The sequence below is a fragment of the Mustela nivalis genome (genome assembly GCF_964662115.1).
Source record: "Mustela nivalis genome assembly, chromosome: 9".
Classification (NCBI taxonomy): Eukaryota; Metazoa; Chordata; class Mammalia; order Carnivora; family Mustelidae; genus Mustela; species Mustela nivalis.
The window spans coordinates 58,846,184-58,865,389 of NC_139028.1; the positions used below are offsets into that span (position 1 = coordinate 58,846,184).

The following is a 19,206-nucleotide window of genomic DNA, read 5'->3' on the forward strand; positions in this document are numbered from 1 at the left end:
GTGGGCGGGGAGAGATCCCATATGCACTCTGGTGGCAGAGCAGTTACAGAAAGGCATTTGCCTGCCACCCCCCTATCCGCAGCCCCCAGCCCTGGGCTGTGGACAGCCCTCGGAGAGCCCTCAGAGAGCCTGAGTGGTAGAGACCATCTAATGGAGCTCAAATAAACACCAGCTTCCTGACAGCTGGCCTCTGAGTGAATTTATTATTGAATTACACTCCTGCGTCTCAGAACAAGCTGAACTGACAGGCTACCCCATCAGTTTAAGAAAGGGGGGGGCAGGGAGAAAGACAATGATAAATTACCCTGACGGAAGATGGAAGAAGGTAAAGATCCTGCTTCCTCCAAAATGTCAGCCATTATATATTATTCATGTTGGTTTTTAAAAAAATTCCTCCCCACACTGAAATGAATGTTTATGATGATAAAGCAATGAGGTGAATTTAATTCAAGATGCAGGCAGCAACTTCTCGCATCATCCTGATGAGTAGCTAACAGCTCCTCCTCTGCCACTTGATCGGCCCGTTACTGATATCAAAACCAAACTACGATCTCTGTTTGCTCAGTAGCTGCAGCTGTTTCCTAGCTGTCCGTCAGGGCAGACGTTAGCAGAGTGCTGTACCGAAGTGGGAGCCACTCGGGGTTTACCCAGAGAGAGCCTGCATTCAAGTCCTGGGGCGAATGAGAGTAGATGACCTCGGGTGAGTGAGGCTCCAGGTCATCCTCTGTGACGTGGGGCTACCAATTCCTACCGTGCAGGGTGTTGGGAAGATTAAATGAGATAAAATACCTGAAAGCCTGCCGGCTGGCGCGAAACACACATTCAGTAATAACACCTACCATTTACTGAGGATGTTCCGTGCATCAGCATAGTTTGAAATGCTTTATAGTTTTCCTAAGTAGTAATACCTTTATGTCTCCCCACAAACCCTATGACACAGGGACGTCATCACCCTTCTTTTACAGATGGGAAACTGAGGCACAGAGAAGTTCAGTAACCTGACCAAAGACATAGGGCTTATAAGGGGCAGAGTCAGCTTTTTTTTTTTTCTTTAAAGAGTCAACAAGCACCATCGGGGGAGGGGCAGAGGGAGAGGGAGAGAGAGAGAAGCAGACGCCCCACTGAGCATGGAGACCCAAGGCAGGGCTTGATCCCACCACTCTGAGATCAGGACTGGAGCTGAAATCAAGAGCCAGACTGACAGAAGCACCCAAGTGCCCCAGCAGAGCCAGCATTTGAAGCCAAACCAATTGCTCCTGGAGCCCGTGTATCGAGCTCTGTTCTCTGCTTGGTCGTTCATAGTCCCACCTCTCCGCATCTTCAGTCTGGAAATCTGTACAGTGTGATGCTGCTACAACTCCACAACCCCAGCTGGCCCCAGCTTTCTATCCAGTTCTGTCTAACGTGATGTAAACTGAATGTGCACTAGGTCTTCGCACTTCAGAGCACAGCCTGGGAGGCAGGTAGCCCAGGCTTGCCTCCCAGCCCCACCCTTTGCTGTGTAACCCTTTGTTGTGACCTTGGACTGGTCTTTCCCTGTGCCTCATTTTCACCACCTGCCGTGTGAGGATACTAACCCACACCTCATGGGGATGTCTGAGTATGAAATGAGATGTAAAACACGTACGTGTCAGGGCAGTACGCCTTCAGTAAGTGTTAGTAACCCCCGTCACAGAGAGCCTCATCATTCTCAAGGACATTAGTATTTGTATAGGCTTTAGTGTCACTCTGAGAACCAGGGAAAGAACGAGAATCTTAGCCAGAAGAGTAAGTGCCATTACGGAATTGCTGCCAGTGCCCCAGCGCCAGGGCGGGCAGAGGTGAGCGGACCTTGAGATCATCAGCTCTTTGTGGTAGAAGACAAAACTTGGAGGTCAGAGAAAGCTCTTGGCTCAGCAAAATAGTAGCAGGACTCTCCTACAGAGTCCTGGAGAACCTGGGGTCCCGAGTGAGGGCTCTCTCAAGCAGTAATTCCCGTGCCTGTAAGTCAGGGACTTATCTGATCCTGATAAATTTCAAGCAATAAGAAGTAAAAATTGCACGAAGTCAAGCATAGCGTTACTAACACATGCTTCAGGTCAGGACTCACCAAACACATCTGCAGCGAGTCTAAGCGGCCTTCCAGTCTGATCCCTGCAGGGTCAAGAGTTGGCTCTAAGTGAACCCTGTGGAGACAGGCTATGATGTGGAGAAATGCTACCTCTGGACAGTGTTCTGGTAAAAGAAAGAGTTGTGCCTGTGTGCCTTCCTATGTCTGTCTCCTCCTCCCACCCCTGCGGGGCCCTGTGGGTCCAACCTGCAGGCCTCTAGAACCAACCCCAATCTGAAAAGAAGGCTTCGAGCAGCGCCAGCCACTCAGTCTCAGGTCCGTCAACTGCTCTGTTGTCTGACCAGTGGCTCGCCAGCTCTGCTAGATGGGTTTCTGCCTTGTCCCAACCACACTTCCCAGCCACACTTTCTTGCCCTGAGGTAAGCAATTTGGTAGCCCTGCCAGCCAAGAACTCAAGCCTTGCCTTCTCTTGCCAAGCTCTCGCCCCTGACACATCTGGTTCTAGAGCTCCGTCCCTGCTCTGCTTAGGAACCTGGTAACATATGGGACATCCATACCTGTGGGAGCCATCTCATCATGGCTGCGCCCCTGTCAGATCCTCCTGCCCTGTCCCTTGTATGAGCTGGACTTTCTGTATCTCTGCTCAGCATTATCTCCAACTCAGGAAATGGGTTTCACTGTGGTCTACCCTTGTCTCTCCTTTCTGGGCAAAGCAAGAGAAGTCTCCCTTTTCCAGGTGAAAGCAGGACCCATCCTGTGCTCTGACAGGAAGACAGAGCACGCAGTCACGGAAACAACTTGTACACTGAGAGACTGTATCTGGAGTCACACATTAGTGGAGCTGCCTCGAGTTTTTCTAACAGCACAAACCATCTCCTGAGAATTCTCCAAAGCAGGCCTCTGGACAGAGGCCAGCCTGTCTGGACCTTCCATGTCCATGTCCCCAGTGTTTCAAGCCACATCCCAGAAAGCACCCTTGCTCCTCCAAAATGATCTCTACGGTCCAACCACTCTCAGTCCTGCTTCTCCTTTGCCACAACCAATGGATTTATTTCTCTCGCATACGGTGTTAGGAATAGTCAAGGGCTCCATTCTTGTCTTCACCTTTGTTGGCTGACAGAAAATATTCCAGAAGGTTCCTGTAGGAAATTATTCAGCCCTAACCATCAGCGTTCAGCAGTCTGGTTGCCTACAGGCTTGGGTGATCTGACCTGTGGCCTGAGAGTTCATGTTCCCTAAGTCGCTGAAGGACTCAACAGCTACACTAAGCTAGGAGGTCACAGAACGGTAGCTTCCAAGCTCTGCAGCAAGTGCAGCCTGAGGGCCCAGGAGACACTAGTAGCTGCTGGGCCATCTTGTCGCTAGATGTCCCCCGTGGTGTCAGGGTACCATAACAGCCCTGTCAACACCCCAGCTTTAATGTGTGTTCGCGGGGATCCCCACCCAGCTCCAGAGATCACGTACCTCACCTCTAAATGAGGAAATTGGATTCAGTCACCCCCAGGACCCTTCTCCCATTACTCTGAAGAAGACTGGATTTTTCCTTCCATCTCTCCAGATATACACAAAATAGCCTGAGAGAAAAAAGCTTTTTCTGAATGAACTGGAGTACTTTCCTGTGATGTTTATTCCATATACCCAGCAAGTGATCTGGAAGCCTCTGGTAGAGTCTAAACTGAACCCAACTCCAGTCAGAACCCAACATGGCAGTCAGAAGAACAGAAGTCAGGGTCTATGGGCAGAGCCCAGAGCTCCGTTGTAAGTGTAGGAATGATTGTATGTCATGCTGGCACGACTTGGTAGGCAGCTCCCCTTTTTATCCCATGCTAGTTTTACTTCTAGATACAAGGATTTTTTAAAAATCAAATTATATTCATTCCAGAATGTCAGCAACTCAGACAAGTGGATTGTGTCTCATTTATTGTTAGTTATTTAACTGCTCACCATATAGTAAGAAATAAAACAGTAACTAATAGCAATGCTTTCCTGTAGTTTGCATAAGTAAATAAGAAAATGGATGACTAAATATCTTCCCTACTGCCCAGCACTGTGTAGTTCACAGTAGGTGCACAATTAAACTTCCAATAACTGAACCCTATTCTCATTTACCAGGCCTTTGTCCATGTTTCTCTTCCATATATATCTATTTTTTATTTGGGGCTAATTCAAATAGCTACATTCTTTTTTTTGTTTTCTTTCATCATCTTCTTTCACTGATTTATGTGATATTCATTGATTTCTGTCCTCAACATTTACTGAATGCATCCTATGGATCTAGTCCTGTGCTGAGCATTGGGGTTACAAAGGTGGAAAGAACCATGGTCATTACCCTCAAAGAACTCACAATCTAGAAGAGTAGAAGAGATGTTTGAACTAAGGAATACACTTTAGTGGAATAAGTGTATTGTGCTGTGTCCACCGAAGGAGGGAGTGACTTCTTTGTACCAGGGAAATCAGGAAGAGCCTCACTGAGAAGCAGGCCCTAAAAGAGAGGGTAATAGGAATGAGAAAGACATTCAAGGCAGGTGAACAAACAGAGACAAAGGCAAAGAGGTGTGGAAATACATGCCAAGACAAGGATATGAGAAGTAATTTAACATGACAGCAACACAGGACATGAGAATGGAAAAATGGGACATAGCCTGCAGAGACCAGCAGGGGCCAGATTCTGAAGGGTCTTGTATACCAAGCTGAAGAGTTTGGACTTTGTCTGAAAACAGTGGGTACTGCAGAAATGACTTAGATAACATAGAGTTCCTGGTGATGTGGTGAAACAACAGTGATAAAGTTTGGACAGTTGGGGAGCTCTTAGATTCGGAAGTCTCCTTCCTCAAGAGAAGATCTGGTCCAATTCCCTGCCCTCCAGTAAGTCAGGAACATTTAAAAGTAAGTGACTAGATCCAGTTCTGTTGGTTTGGGCCTAAGGTCATTGGGAAAAAAAAACAAAACAAAACAGGAAGAGCTTTGAAATAAGTTAAAAAGAATGAAGCACAACTAGAAGTTAACTTTTGAATATAATAATGTAGAGCATATTCAAGGGTATTTCATAAAAAAAAATCACAAACACACACCATTGTAACTCTAGTGCAGGACAGTGGTCCCAAGGTGGGTGCTCAGGGTGGTCCATGAGGTACAGGGAGAAAATATTAGAACATCTCTATTTACTTTGATCTTAAAAAGTAAGAACGAGTGAATGTTTTACTCATGCGGAACACTAGGTTTTCATTGATTTGCTCCCTTGGTCCGAATGTTAGTTGGTAACAAGCTGCTCTTAGAGAGACAGTGGGCTTTTTGCTGGTTTAATTCTAGTGTCTTACAATATGACTACTGTGTGTGTGTGTGTGTGTGTGTGTGTGTGTGTGTGTGTGTGTTTAACATCTAGTTTAACTAAACTTAGGTACAAAATGGTCCAGTGTCATCAAAAGATTCTTATAAAGTAGCTACAGATCAAAGACAATATACCGTGAATCCAAGCAAACCAAAAAAATGGCAGAGCTGGTACCTCTAGTACAGAGTCTTTGTCAACTCCACTATGAAGTTAAAACCAATAATGATTGTTTTCATCCAGTCTAACAGAAAAGGTAATCAAGATTCAGAACATTCAAGAACCTAAAAATAGTTAATCCAAAGATTCAACATCATCAAGAAGACTGTTTGAAGTACAGGCACACCTCGGAGATACTACTGGTTTGGCTCCAGACCACTGAAATAGAGCAAATATTACACTAAAGGAAGTCACATGAATTTTTGGGTTTCCCAGCATTTATAAAATTTATGTTTACGTTTTATCATAGACTATTAAGTATGCAATATAATTATGTCTGAAAAACAATGTATATACCTTAATTTAAAAATACCATATCGCTAAAGAATGCTAACCATCATCGGAGCTTTCAGTGAATTATAATTTTTCTGCTGGTCAAGGGTCTTACCTTGATGTTGATGGCTGCTGACTGATTGGGGTGCTGTTTGCTGGAGGCTGGGGTGGCTGTGACAGTTTGTTAAAATAAGACAAGAATGAAGTTTGCTGCACTGATTGTCTCTTACTTTCATGAACAATTTCTCTATAATATGTGATGCTGTTTCATAAGCATTATACCTACAATAGAACTTCTTTCAAAATTGGAGTCAATCCTCTCTAACTTGCCACTGCTTTATTAACTTGGTTTATGTCATTCTAAATCCTTTGTGTCATTTCAACCATCTTCATGACATCTTCACCAGGAGTAGATTCCTTCTCAAGAAACCACTTCCATTGCTGATCCATGAGAAGTAATCACTTATCTGTTCAAGTTTTGTCATGAGATTGTGGCAATTCAGTCACATCCTTAGGCTCCACTTGTAATTCTAGTTCTCGTGCTGTTTCTACCACATCTACAGTTACTTCCACTACTGAGATCTTGAACCCCTCACAGTCACCCATGAGGGTTTTGGAATCCACTTCTTAACTCCTGTTCATGTTGATATTTTTACTTCTTCCCATAAATCACAAATATTTTTCATGGCATCTAGAACACTGAATCCTTTCCAGAACATTTTCAATTTACTTTCTCCATACTTGGGAGAAGAATTGTTATCTATGGCAGCTATAGCCTTACGAGACATATTTCTTAAATAATGAGACTTGGAAGTGGAAATGACACCTTGATCCATGGGCTGCAGGATGGATGTTGTATTAGCAGGCATGAAAACAACATTCATCTTGTCCATCTCCATGAGGGCACTCAGGTGACCAGGCTCTGACCTTGTTCTGAAACAAGGTGGATCAGGGCCCCTTGAACTAGACCAGGTAGCACTATATTGAAACCATTATACATTCTTAAATGTGTATTAGGTTCTGTTTGATGTCAGGATGGGGAAAATTTCAGCCTGGATGGGCAGTTGTCAATGAGCAGTGATATTTTGAAAGGAGTCTGTTTTTCTGAGCAGTAGTTCTCAATAGAGGGTTTAAAATATTCAATAAACAGATGTAAACAGATGATATTCTGTCTTCCAGACTTTGATAGTCCATTCATGGAGCACAGGCAGAGTCAATTTAGCATAATGCTTAAGGGCCCTAGGATTCTGAGGATGGTAAGCCAATGAGCACTGGCTTCATCTTCAAGTCATTAGCTGCATTGGCCCCTAACAAGAGACTCACTCTGTCCTTTGAAGCTTTGAAGCCGGGCACTGACTTCTCCTCTCTAGCTATGGAAGTCCTCCATGGCATCTTCTTCCAGTAGAAGGCTGTTCCATCCGCTTTGAAGATCTGTTGCTGGGTGTAGCCACCATCATGGCTTACCTCAGCTAGATCTTCTGGATAACTTCCTGCAGCTTCTATGGCAGCACTTGCTGCTTCACCTTGTAGTTCCTGTTATGGAGATGGCTTCTGTCCCTAAATCTCAAGAACCAACCTCTGCTGGCTTCACACTTCTCTTCTGCAGCTTCCTCACCCTTCTCTCAGTCTTCATAGAACTGAAGAGAGTTGGGGCCTTGCTCTGGATTAGTCTTTCACTTAAAGGAATGTTGTGGCTGGCTTGATCTTGTATCTAGACCCCTCAAACTTTCTCCATACCAGCACTAGGCTGTGCTTACCGTTTATGCGTTCACTGGAGTAGCACTTTTAGATTACTTCAAGAATTTTTCCTTTGCTAACTTGCCTAACTGTTGCAAGAGGCCTAGCTTCCAGCCTACCTCAGCTTTCACAACAAGCCTTCCTCACTGAGTTTAATTATTTCTAGCTTTTGATTTAAAGTGCTGGAACGCCTAGGAGCCCTTGTGGGGTTATTAATGGGCCTAATTTCAATACTGTCGTGTCTCATTGAACAAGGAAGCCTAAGAAAAGAAAAAGAGACAAGGGAACAGCTGCTGGAGCGGTCAGAACACACTCATTTACCAATTAAGTTTGCCATCTTACGTGGGCATGGTTCATGGTGCCCCAAAACTATGACAATAGTAATATCAAAGTTCACTGATCACAAAGCGTCATAACAAATATAATAGTGATGAAAACGCTTGAAATGTTAACAAGAATTACCAAAATGTGACACAGAGACATGAAGTAAACAAATGCTGTTGGAAAAAGGGCGCCAATAGACCTGCTTAATACCGGGTTGCCACAACCCTTCAATTTGTAAACATTCAGTTTATCTGGGAAGCCCAACAAAACCAAGTATGCCTGTGTGCATTTTTATCCATTAAACTTTGCACCAAATGCATGTTATTCTTCCCTGTGTTAGCTATTGACGGCAGCACACATATACAAGTTATTAATAAATATAAATACATCCGAAGAGCCTGCTCAGACATGTTGACAGAAAATGTGTATAATCAAAAAGACCCTTACAAGCCTGCTCTGGTGACGTGAACGCTGATTTTTAAGGCAGCGCAAACAAACTGATATTCTCCACTCCTTAGGTGTGTACCTGTGTCAGAGGGTAAGTAGTTTGAGAGGTGAGCTGACTTTGCCGAGTTCTCATGGATGGTAAATGACAGCTCCTTAATTTGAATCCTGGCTTTCCAGTGACTTGCAAGAATGGACAAGTCCATTCCCTGTTGAGACTTTATTTTCTCACCTCCACAATGAGACTTAGGAAAGCTTAGAAAGGAAGGTCCCTCCTAACATGGCATGACCCAGTGGGTTCCCAGGAATACGTGATTAATGGAAGATGTCAGACTAGAAAAGCTGTATAGGGAAACTGAGGCAGCTCAGTGAGGTGGAGAGCCAGAAAGGGAGGACAGTGGAACAGCTGATGTGGCCAGGCTGGAAGGAAGGTCATGGAGGCTTCAGGGAGAACAGGGTCAGGCTTTCACGGGAATCTGCTTGCTGGGGGTGGTTTAATTGGCTGTGGGCCCAACTGAGGTTCTAACAAAACCCTGCATAAAGACTAGTAGATGCTGGAAAGATCCCCAGTCAATCAGCATGAGTTAGCAGAAAACAGTTTAAGGATCTGTGTAAGTCGGGCAAGTAAAATCTATTTAAAGAATGCAATGCGAAGGAGTGATTTGCATAAACAAGAGGGGCACAGAGCAAGCAGTACTTTAAATCAGAGAAAAGGGAAAGTTATTTTTTGCCACCTGGATCCCAAGTGATCATACCATTCTCCTGAATACCAATTTCAGTAGTTCTTTTCAGTTAATAACTAAAAAGTTAAAGCTGCAACTCTTCCCCCTTCACCTTCTTTTATCCGCTCATGTAATGCGCATCAAATAGCAAATCTAACTTAATTCCTGACGTTCACCCTTTAAAGTCTTCAGAGAAAAGGAAGGTGCAGAGGAGGAGGAGGCCAAGAGATAGGGCTGCAAGCTGAGGCAGGGCGGGTTCCCCCGGGGAAGAAACCCTGTGGGCTGACCAGACCAGCTAGAAAGGGCCAGCCCCTCCAGCCCTCTGTTCCTTGGCCGAATCCCTATCAAGGTCACGTGGCTCCGACTTCTCAGGCATCGCCCCCACCTTCAGCAAAAGACAACAGTTCTTTATTCATCCAGTAAGTAATGTATCAAGAGCTTAGTCTGTGCCCTGCATTCAGATTCCAGGGCAAACACCTGTCTCAGTGGAGGCGCTCTTCTGCCCCCTTAGAAATGAACGTCATTCAGCCAAGGCCATGCGGCACCTGTCCTCACGGAGCGCGTGGTCTGTCAGGGAAGAAGATGGTCCCTGTGGCGTGACACCGCTGAGGTGTTACAGAGGCAGGCCAGGGGAGCGGAGGGAGCGGGGATGGGGAGTACCACTTGATGGGTGCTCCACGTGGGCACTGAGGGCCAGCAGGCGATTTTCAGGTGAATGGGATAGGTGGAAGGTTCCATGGAAAGGGAACAGCTCAGAGATACATGTAAGGATTGTGAGAGTGCCATGAAGATTCTGAAACAAGGTGGAACAGGGCCCCTTGAACTAGACCGGGTAGCACTATATTGAAACCATTATACATTCTTAAACGTGTATTAGGTTCTGTTTGACGTCAGGATGGGGAAAATTTCAGCCTGGATGGGCAGTTGAGAATGGCGGTTCAGAGAGATCAGATGCCTCTCCAAAGTCATACCGTCAGTTACCAGAGTCAAAACTGGGGACTGACTCCCTGCCCAGGGTGCTTTCCACCACACCCATCCCCCACATTCCCCTGACCCACACTTGAAGTTCATTTCTTATTTGCTTGATTCTGTTTCAAGGTGTCCTTGTCTCTCCAGTGGTTTCCTCTCTTGACCCCAGACCTGGTCCCTGTCAGGCAGATCTTCCTCCTCACTGGCGTCGGTAAAGGGCACCTCAGTCTGGCCCCGAGTGTGGGATTGGACTAATGCCAGTGTGTGTGATGCTCCCCTCCCCCCTTGGCACGATCACTCCTTCCTGGCAGAGTTCACTCAACCTAATTGCTTGTTTTGTACCCCAGCTGCCTGACATATGCCAAACCCATGTGTTGACTCACTTGTGTCAGAGACAGCGACACTCGAGCATTTCACATTGGCTCTGGGGAGCTCCAGCAAGCAAGTGAGGACTGTAATTCATAGCATTTACCACTCTAGCACTTAGCTTATTAAGTAGGTGCTCAGGTTGTTCATTCAAGTGAGTTTTAGTGACTGCAAGTATGTAACATCGTGGTGACAGAAAGGACCTGGAGGTAAGAAGCCTTAGCTTGGTGCATCAGTTCAGCCAGTGAAAGTCTTGGCTGTATGACCTTGAGCAAGTTTTTTCCTCTCTGCATTTCAAGTCCTTGATCATTTTTTCACCCAACAGACACTCAGGGAGCAAGATCCCAGGCTTACCCTAGCCACTGAAGATGTGGTCCCAGTCCTTCTCTGGCTCGCACGTACGTGCAAATATGTCAGTTCAGCTCTGTAAACGTGAATGGTAGAATACTATGACTGTCACGGCCAGGGAGAGATACTTGGAAGTATCTGGAGGAGCCTAGAGGAACGGCAATTAATTGTGCCAGGAAGAGTTGGTAACAGCCTTGCCGAGGTGATGACAGCTTAGATGGGAATCTGAGGACAAGGAGAAAATAATACCACACAACTCCATGATACCCAGACAGTGACCAAGGGAAAGCAAAACATGTCAGACACAGGACTGGTCATAAGGGGGTCATGTGAGCCAGCTGGGGAGCCACATGGGTGACCATGCTCTATCCTGCACATTTCCGGTTTCTCACCAAGGTGGTCTTCCAACATAGAATTTCATAGTCAGAGCACGAGTTATTTCTTAGCCTCATTGACCCTATATGTGGGGTCAGTGTTCCAGTGGTGCCCAGAAGCTGGCTTTTGTGCCTGCTCACAGGAGCTGAGAATGAAACATTCAGAAATTCTGCAAGCTGGTGTTTGAACACTACTGTTATTAAAAACTAATTTATTATATGAAATTGAAAGTAAATTAATTATATTGAGAACAATCCAAACTCATCACTTAATCAGGGCTAATGATTTTACTATTACCTTTGCTCCTGAGTTTCTTAGGACTATTGTGTCTCTGTGGTAGAAATACTGTATAACATGAGGTCCTCCCATGCATCTCTTCCCAACTCTGGGTTCAGTAGTATCTCATTAAGAGTGTGAAATAAGTCACAGCAGAAGTATTTACACCACAGAAATAGGCAAATGCTACGAATTCAAGCTATTTTTCTTTTGAAAGCCGATTGTTAAATGTTTGCCAGTACACCACTGGTGGTATCCATTAAATAAACGGGAAAGCATTTGGAAGCGCAGAACCCCTACCTTTTCAAACCTCCCTGGACAAAAACACATAGCAGGAGACACATTTCCAAGGCCTCCGCAGAGCAGACTTCTCCCACCTCCTTTGTCCCAGAGAAGCTTTTATGTTAAGCTGGGTCTTCTGAAAATCATGGTCAAACAGAAGGAGGATGGAAGTGTTTTTCTCCAGGACCTAATTCCTAAGCCAAATGCCGGTTTTGGCAAGAGGCCTCTGTGGTGTACGGGGGTACAAGGAGTCAAGTTAATCTTCCCCAGAACCCAAGCAATCTACAGGATCCTGGGCTAAAATTACATCTGCTCTGGCTTGCCCAAGCACAGGCTACATGATGCCAAATGGTGCTGATTTATTGTTTCCCAATTACCAGGAAATCCCCAAGGAGAAATAAATCGGAGGAGGCTGGCCCACATGTGTCTGAGGGGCAGCAGCTAGGGCAGCCCCCAAAAGGAACCCATCCCCAGAGGGCTGGTGGATTGTCCAGGCAGAATCTGAAGGCATATATGTCAGGAGAAGCCTGGATAGTCGCCAGCACCAGGAGATGAGATCTGTTAGTAATTCTCTGGAAGGACAAAGTTCCAGCAATAAGAAATTCAATTTTCCTCCATTAAAGAAAGCATCTCTCAGTACCAGCTGAATACAATTGATGGAATAAATCTTTCCCATTAGTGGAGAGATAATTTCACATAAGTGTACTGGGAGACCTTCAAAGCAGGACTGAGAGTCTTTGCCGAGCCTCCCTGCTTAACTTGTTTGTCGTGTAATTGCATTTAGACCAAGGGCCTCGGAAGGAAACCACTGACTGAATTAGCATTAACCAGATTGTGTGTAGTGAGGTGAGGTGAGGTGCGGTAGGGCGGGGCGGGGCGGGGTGGGGTGGGGCGGGAGCAGGGGAGCTTGATGCATTGTGGGTAGTTGTTCCTGCCTTCAGAAAGGACAAGCTGACACTGGAGGGACCAGCTGCTTACAAGCCTGGTGTTAATTGCTTTTCTCATCAAACAGAGAAAAGTTTATCACTCTAGGAAGGTAGAGATGTAAGTACCTAATAAAGCAGAGACTGAGTCCGAGATCGTTTTTTTATGAATGCCCACAGGTCTCATCAGCAGCTCTTCCCTAGGCCAGGAAACAAAGAGCCTTCTGAACCGAGGCAGGTGGAAAAAGTTGTCTGGATACTCGTGCCTTCATGTTTGCCTCAGATTTGTGTTGTCAGTGAGGGCCATCTTCCCAGTGCCCTGATGCCTTAGGATGCTGACAACTACTGAGTGCATTGCCAGTGGTAAACAGACTGGTCTAGAGTTGGACCCAGAGTTGTGAGCCCTGGATTCCAGGCCTGGCTCCACCACTACTCCGCTGTGTGGCTTGGGGGCAAGTAGCATAACCTCTGTGGACCTCAGTTTCCTCCTCTTCCACTAACTCTGTGCTCTTCCAGCTGGCTTTTCTCTGGCATCTCCTGAGACTAAGTCTCCAGAGCTGTCTTCAGAATCACCCCAAACCTCTATTTCATCTAGAGAGATCTTGTTTTTATTTGTTTTCAACTTTGGGTCCTTATCAAATATCATCTGATAAAAAGCTTCCCTCTCTGATATATTTGAAAAACCATCATTCTAGATGACCTCTAATTGTCCCACGTACTCACTCAGTCCACCATTTTTTGAAACAATGGTCTAGTACTTGTTAGGCATTTCCGGGCACTGCAGAGAGAAGAAAAGGAAGAGCCCTTGACCCTGCCCTCAAGGAGCTCATGATCTAGTGGATAGGAGAACAGTGTATGCCACGGTGGGGTAGCAACATGTTTGTGTCAGACTTTGGAAGAAAGTGACTAGTGCCAATTAGGGCCATCAAGACAGGCTTCAGGGAAGAGGTGTCATTTGAAGCTGGGTCATGAAGGATGGGTGTTGGGGTGCAGGAGTGACACCTGCAGCGGTGGGGAGAACACTGCACAGACATGGAGGCCTAAGCTACATGTGCATGGCAGCTATGGGGAAAACAGAGGGTGTGTTGTCTGAAATACAGTGGGAAAGTGGGAGTAGAGATATCGGGAGATGCCAAAGCTTCCAGAACCCACTCTGGGGGATGCTAGCCTCTGTCTTTCTGTTTCTAAAGCCCGATGAGAGGAATTGCTGTCTATCCTGTTCACTGTCTTGCTGTCTACCTCCAGTGACACTATTAGTGGCAGTAATAACCACTGCCATTTATGTAGCTCACTCTGTACCAGGATGCCAAAACAGAGGCTCAGAGAGCCGTCACATGCTTGTGCAACTTTAGAGAGCTCACAAGTGGCAGAGCTGAGAGTCGAACCCGTGACTCCAGTGTCACGTGACTCCAGATTCTCATGCGTGACTCCACCATGCAGCCCCAGCTTATCTCCTTGTGGTATAATGTAGCATCCTTAGAGAACGATCCCTGAGTAAGACACCTAAAAACATCTCCCAGAAATTTAAATTGGAGTACTATGAAAAAAAGAAGGTATTTACTCCTCTTGAGTGAAGACAATAAGCCCCTGGGTGCCAGATTATGTCCGAGCAGTCTGCCTTTTATCTTCTGACCTCCGGGGCTTCCCTGGCAGCCTGGGGTTCCGAGCATGAAAAGTAGATCACGTGATCCTCTCTTCTCTACCCACAGGCATGCATGTGTCATTCGTGGTCAAGTGATGACATCAGACGGGACCCCGCTGGTTGGTGTGAATATCAGTTTTGTCAATAACCCTCTCTTTGGATATACAATCAGCAGGCAGGATGGCAGGTAAGAGACCTTTTGTGGACAGTGTTAGTGACAGTCCTGCTCTCGTGGTCTTACCACACAACTGCTGCTGGACTGACAATGTGGAAAGAGGATGGGGCCTGAGTTCGGAGGCCCAGTTTTGTAACTCAGTAGGTGTAAGACCTTGTATCTGACTCTGGCCTAACTCCCTTTGGCTAAAAGTTAAGCAGTTTCTTCTCCTCTGGTTCTCAGAGTCTAAGTGTAGGGTACCTTATACATATTCTCCTGCTCCATGGCTTATAACAAAAGATACTATCACATGGACCACTTTCTACAGACCGATAACTCCAGAGATGTTAGCATTTCCTGCTGTGTGGTTTCCATGTGCAACCAGCTAGGTCTACGGATACCACTGGGTGATGACAGAACTCTGCCCTTTGGGTCCCTGTGAGAACCGTCAGTAGAGGGAGGTGAAGTTTCTTTAGTCCCTCCAGCTCTTCCATTTACTAGAACAATTGGACAATTCTTCTCACCTCTTGAGGCCTCAACTTTTTCACTGGTGAGTGGTCCTTATACTAGCATCTCCCAAATTTGGTTGTAAAGATTACATTCCGTGATAGAAGTGGAAGCACCTTGCATGTAGTAGGTGTTAAATAAATCTCACTTTCTGGTTCATTGCTTCATTGTCAAGGTCTGGCACAAGGTAAGGATGTAAGAAATATTAACCGTTTATTAAAATTACCAATTATTAAATGATGAGAAGGTGATGATTACAGTACAAGCCATGGGAATATTATGGAGAAAAGGGGAAGAGAAGGAGGAAAGTGGAATATTTAGGCTGTCAGTGGTGACAGGTCCTCGATTTTTAATAAAATCAGGTGGTGGCAGTCCATCTGGCTAAGTGTGGGCCCATAAGGTTGATTTTCACTCTGTGTTGGAAATTATGCTCCAGCCTGATTGATTTTAGCACCTCTTTAATCCAATATCAGATGTGAACATGTCCCGGCCGAGGTGATAATGAAGTAGAGGCTCATCTGTTTGTAGACATGTGTGCCTCTTAGCGCGGCAAGCTTGGCATGGGGAGCCCTCCCCCCCTCTCCTCTCCCTGGGAATGGGAAGGGGCCCAGCTAGAAGGGGCTGGCATCCGGTCCCAGGAATAATCTGTGCAGCCCAGACCACAGCTCCCTGCCCCGCACATGTCCCATCCCAGGAAGCACGTCAGTATAGACGTTCACTACAGTGTGGGGGTCTGTCCTTCCCCATGCTCTGTCTTTACTGCCTTCCAGCTGGGGGCTGCCTGTTCTATGGAAATGGCAGATGTGAGCATCCTAGGCAACAGGTATTGTGGCTACATCATCACCTGCTGTGAAACAGTCCTCAAAAAGGAGCCGTGGGAACTGCTCTTTTTTTTTTTTTTTTTTTTTTTTTTTGCCATGAAACGTGCCCGTCATTCACAAGAGATGGCAAACCGTCAGTCCTTTGCCCTGCTGTGCTGGGTCAGGGTGGGTCTGTAAAACAACCCAGAGCCATGTAAGTTTGGTAGCCCAAACTTTTCCCAAAGTGGGAAAAGCCCACTTTGTCCTCTCCAGGCTTGGATTCCTCCTGTGTGTGCTGACCCACTCTTTGGCCTCTTGATAGCATTGGTGGGGGGAGGCGGGGTGCTGGGAGGAATGTCAGCCGTGATCCGTGCATCCTCCTGCTAAACCATGTCACAGAAACCAGAGTTGCTGACACTTCGAGCTTGAGTTTCAAAGCAGTTTTCAGCAGTGCTTCTTGGGGCTTGACTTTTCTTCCCAGCGTAGACACTGCATCATGTAGAGGAGAGTCATTACATCTTCTCCAGGGGTCTGAGGACCCCAGTTTGTTACATGTGCATGGGCACCATCTCACCCATTTCCCTCCCACTCCCCCGACTCTCCACCTTTCGTACCTCTCACACCCCAGGAGAACCTGGAAGGCTGGAGGTGTTGTGGAGGGTGTTGTGCAGTGGGATGTTTAAGTCCGGGGAGCAGGTCTACCTCAGCTTTGTCTCCCTCACTTTCCAGAAGGGCACCGTGCTCCCCTCCCTGGCCCAGCTCCCCCTTCACACATCTACCATACTGCGATACTAGGAATCCAGTCTTTTTTTTTTTTTAAAGATTTTTATTTATTTATTTGACAGACAGAGATCACAAGCAGGCAGAGAGGCAGGCAGAGAGAGAGAGAGGAGGAAGCAGGCTTCCTGTTGGCAGAGAGTCCGATGCGGGGCTCGATCCCAGGACCCTGAGATCATGACCTGAGCCGAAGGCAGAGGCTTTAACCCACTGAGCCACCCAGGCGCCCCTAGGAATCCAGTCTTAACCAAAGCCACAGAGGTCATTAAAAGAGATGAAAAATAGAAGTCATGAAGACAAATTTTGAAAGAATAGCAGACAAGAGAAGCAGTTCAGGCTTGTGGAACTGAAAAATGGGGTTATACGGAGCATGATGCCCTGGGAGTGGGGCCCCGGGCTTTTCCCATCCATTATCCCATCTATCTAATTAATAACTCTGCCAAGCGATTATGATCAGCAGCTTCATTTTACATGAGGAGATTGAGGCTCAGACAGGTGACATAAGTCACCTAAGGAGTAAGCGGCAGTGCTTGGACCAGTCTTCAGCTGTCTGGGCTTCATCTGAGAGCCAGGCCTTCCCTGTGGGGTCGGATTCACACCCATGTCCACAACAGGGTTTCCCTCCAGATGATCAGGCCTGGCTCTTGGCAAGATCCCCTTACACCCAGCTCTTGGCAAGGCCAGCTACCCCCAGCTTGTTCACCGCCTCGAGAATCCGTCTCTTCAAGTTTGTCTTCACTTCCTCCCCACACTTGTCCTCTCGTGAAAGGAACTTTTAAGTCAGGCCAAAATTCTGTGTGATGGTTAAAAATGCTCTGTCAAAGTACAGATGCTGTTCAGTTCTGTGACAGGAAAGTTGTTCTCTGGGTATTTCCCCAAAACCACGGATATCCTCCTAGAGAGCCAAAACCTAAACTCTTGATTCAGCATAAACTCTGCCATTGCTTATTAAAGGTTGGTGCTGTCCCACTTGCTTTACCCTAGTGTGGACCTCAAAAGGGCCGAGTGGTTTGAAAAGAAGGCAAAGTGAGTGGAAATCTTTAGCAAAGGACAGAAGAGTCAGGCTCTAGAGGCTAGAAACCCAAATCTGGGGGCATTGTCTACCAGGAGCAGGATTTGGCACTAGTCAGGGCAGTTGTGCTAAATCCCTAGAAGAGGGAAAAGCAGACTGGAGCAGTGAGCCCAACCCCACAAGGTCTATTTATCAGGGACAAAGGGGGAGGTTCTGTGTTAGTCTCTAAAACCAACTGCATGGATGAATGTTGGGGTGACCTAAAATAACAGCCAAAGTAAGAAGGAACCCAGGGTGTTTTGTGGACAGTGAGAAGGAATTGACAGCATCACTTATGCATTCATTCTGTGAACTATAACTGTCAAGTACAGCACTAGGTTCTGGAAAGATGGAGGAATCATTGTGCCCAGGCTGGAGCATTAACACACAAGCCCCGTGCAGTGTAAGTGGGCCAGAAGGAGGAGAGTACACGGGGCCCTGGGAGCCCAAGGGAGGGAGCTGGAGTTCTGTCCGGCCAAGGAGTTAGCAGGAGCTCTCCCATCAAAAAAGTGAGATGAGGCCTTGAACCCTCATCCTGTGGATATTAAGGCAGGTGTGTGTTGTGGTGAGCTCTGGGTGTTGTTACATGTAAGTGATGAGTCACTAAATTCTGAGACTAGTATTACACTATATGTTAACTAACTAGCATTTAAATACAAATTTGGAAGAAAAAATAATAAAACAATGAAAAAAAATGAAAATTTTCATATCCTATGGCCCCTTGCTAGTGCTTCTATAGAAGAGAAGCATCAGACTGGGAGAGGGCCATGGTCGAAGCCTGGGGGGCTGGCTCCCAGGGACAGGGGCAGAGATCTCACCTCAGCGGGCAGTTCCGGGCCCCCTTCCCCTTCCCTTCTCCACTCCTCAAGCACTGTCGTTCTAGTCGTGCTTGTCCATAACTTGCTTAGCCATTTTGGAACTCCAGAGGCCTACATTGACTCATCTGTCACAATCAGAGCTAAAATTGCCATAGGGTCATAGAATCTTAGTGACTTAAGTGTAATCCACTTGAAATTTAAGGAACAAAACAAATGAGCAAAGAAAGAGAAAAAGAGCACCCCCCAAACAAAAACTCTTAAATTGAGAGAACAAACATGGTTGTCAGAGGGGAGGGTGGGGGGCAGAAATGGGTAAAATAAAGTGAATCAAGACTACGTTTGTCTTGGTGAGCCCTGAGTAACGTAAGGAATTGCTGAGGCATTATATTGCACACCTGAACCTAATGTAACACTGTATGTTAATTATACTTGAGTAAAAAAATTACTGCGTTTGCACCTTTCCATTTTAGAGACGAGAGAATATAGGATCAGAGAGGCTGGTGGTGTACTCAAGATCCCACAGCAGCTCATGGCAAAGGCAGGACTAGGCTTAGGGCTCCTCATGCCAGGGTAGGATTTGTCCCACTTTGTCCTGCTGACATTTCCCTGGGCTTCAGCTCTAAGAAACCCTCAGTACAAGGTGCACCAGAGCAGAGGCTCGTCAGCTGTCCTCCGTCCTGGCAAAGGGCTCTCCATAGCCATGGTTATTCATGTGGGTTTTGGTAAAATCTCTATAATGAATCATTTATGGGAAAAACAAGCAATGCTTCCTGGAATCTCTGTTACAGTTTGTGGCTGTAGTGACATCTTTAGGTTTTACGGTC

The 19,206-nt window shown here is 46.3% G+C and overlaps 1 protein-coding gene across 1 annotated transcript in view; it reads left to right on the plus strand.

Annotated features, from left to right (window-relative positions):
- Positions 1 to 19,206, plus strand: part of TENM4 (teneurin transmembrane protein 4) — a 753,030-nt gene that overhangs the window by 664,962 nt on the left and 68,862 nt on the right. The window contains exon 20 of the mRNA XM_082749583.1: positions 14,343 to 14,462. Within this exon, the coding sequence (XP_082605709.1) occupies positions 14,343 to 14,462 (120 nt within the window). The remainder of the gene's footprint in view (positions 1 to 14,342; positions 14,463 to 19,206) is intronic.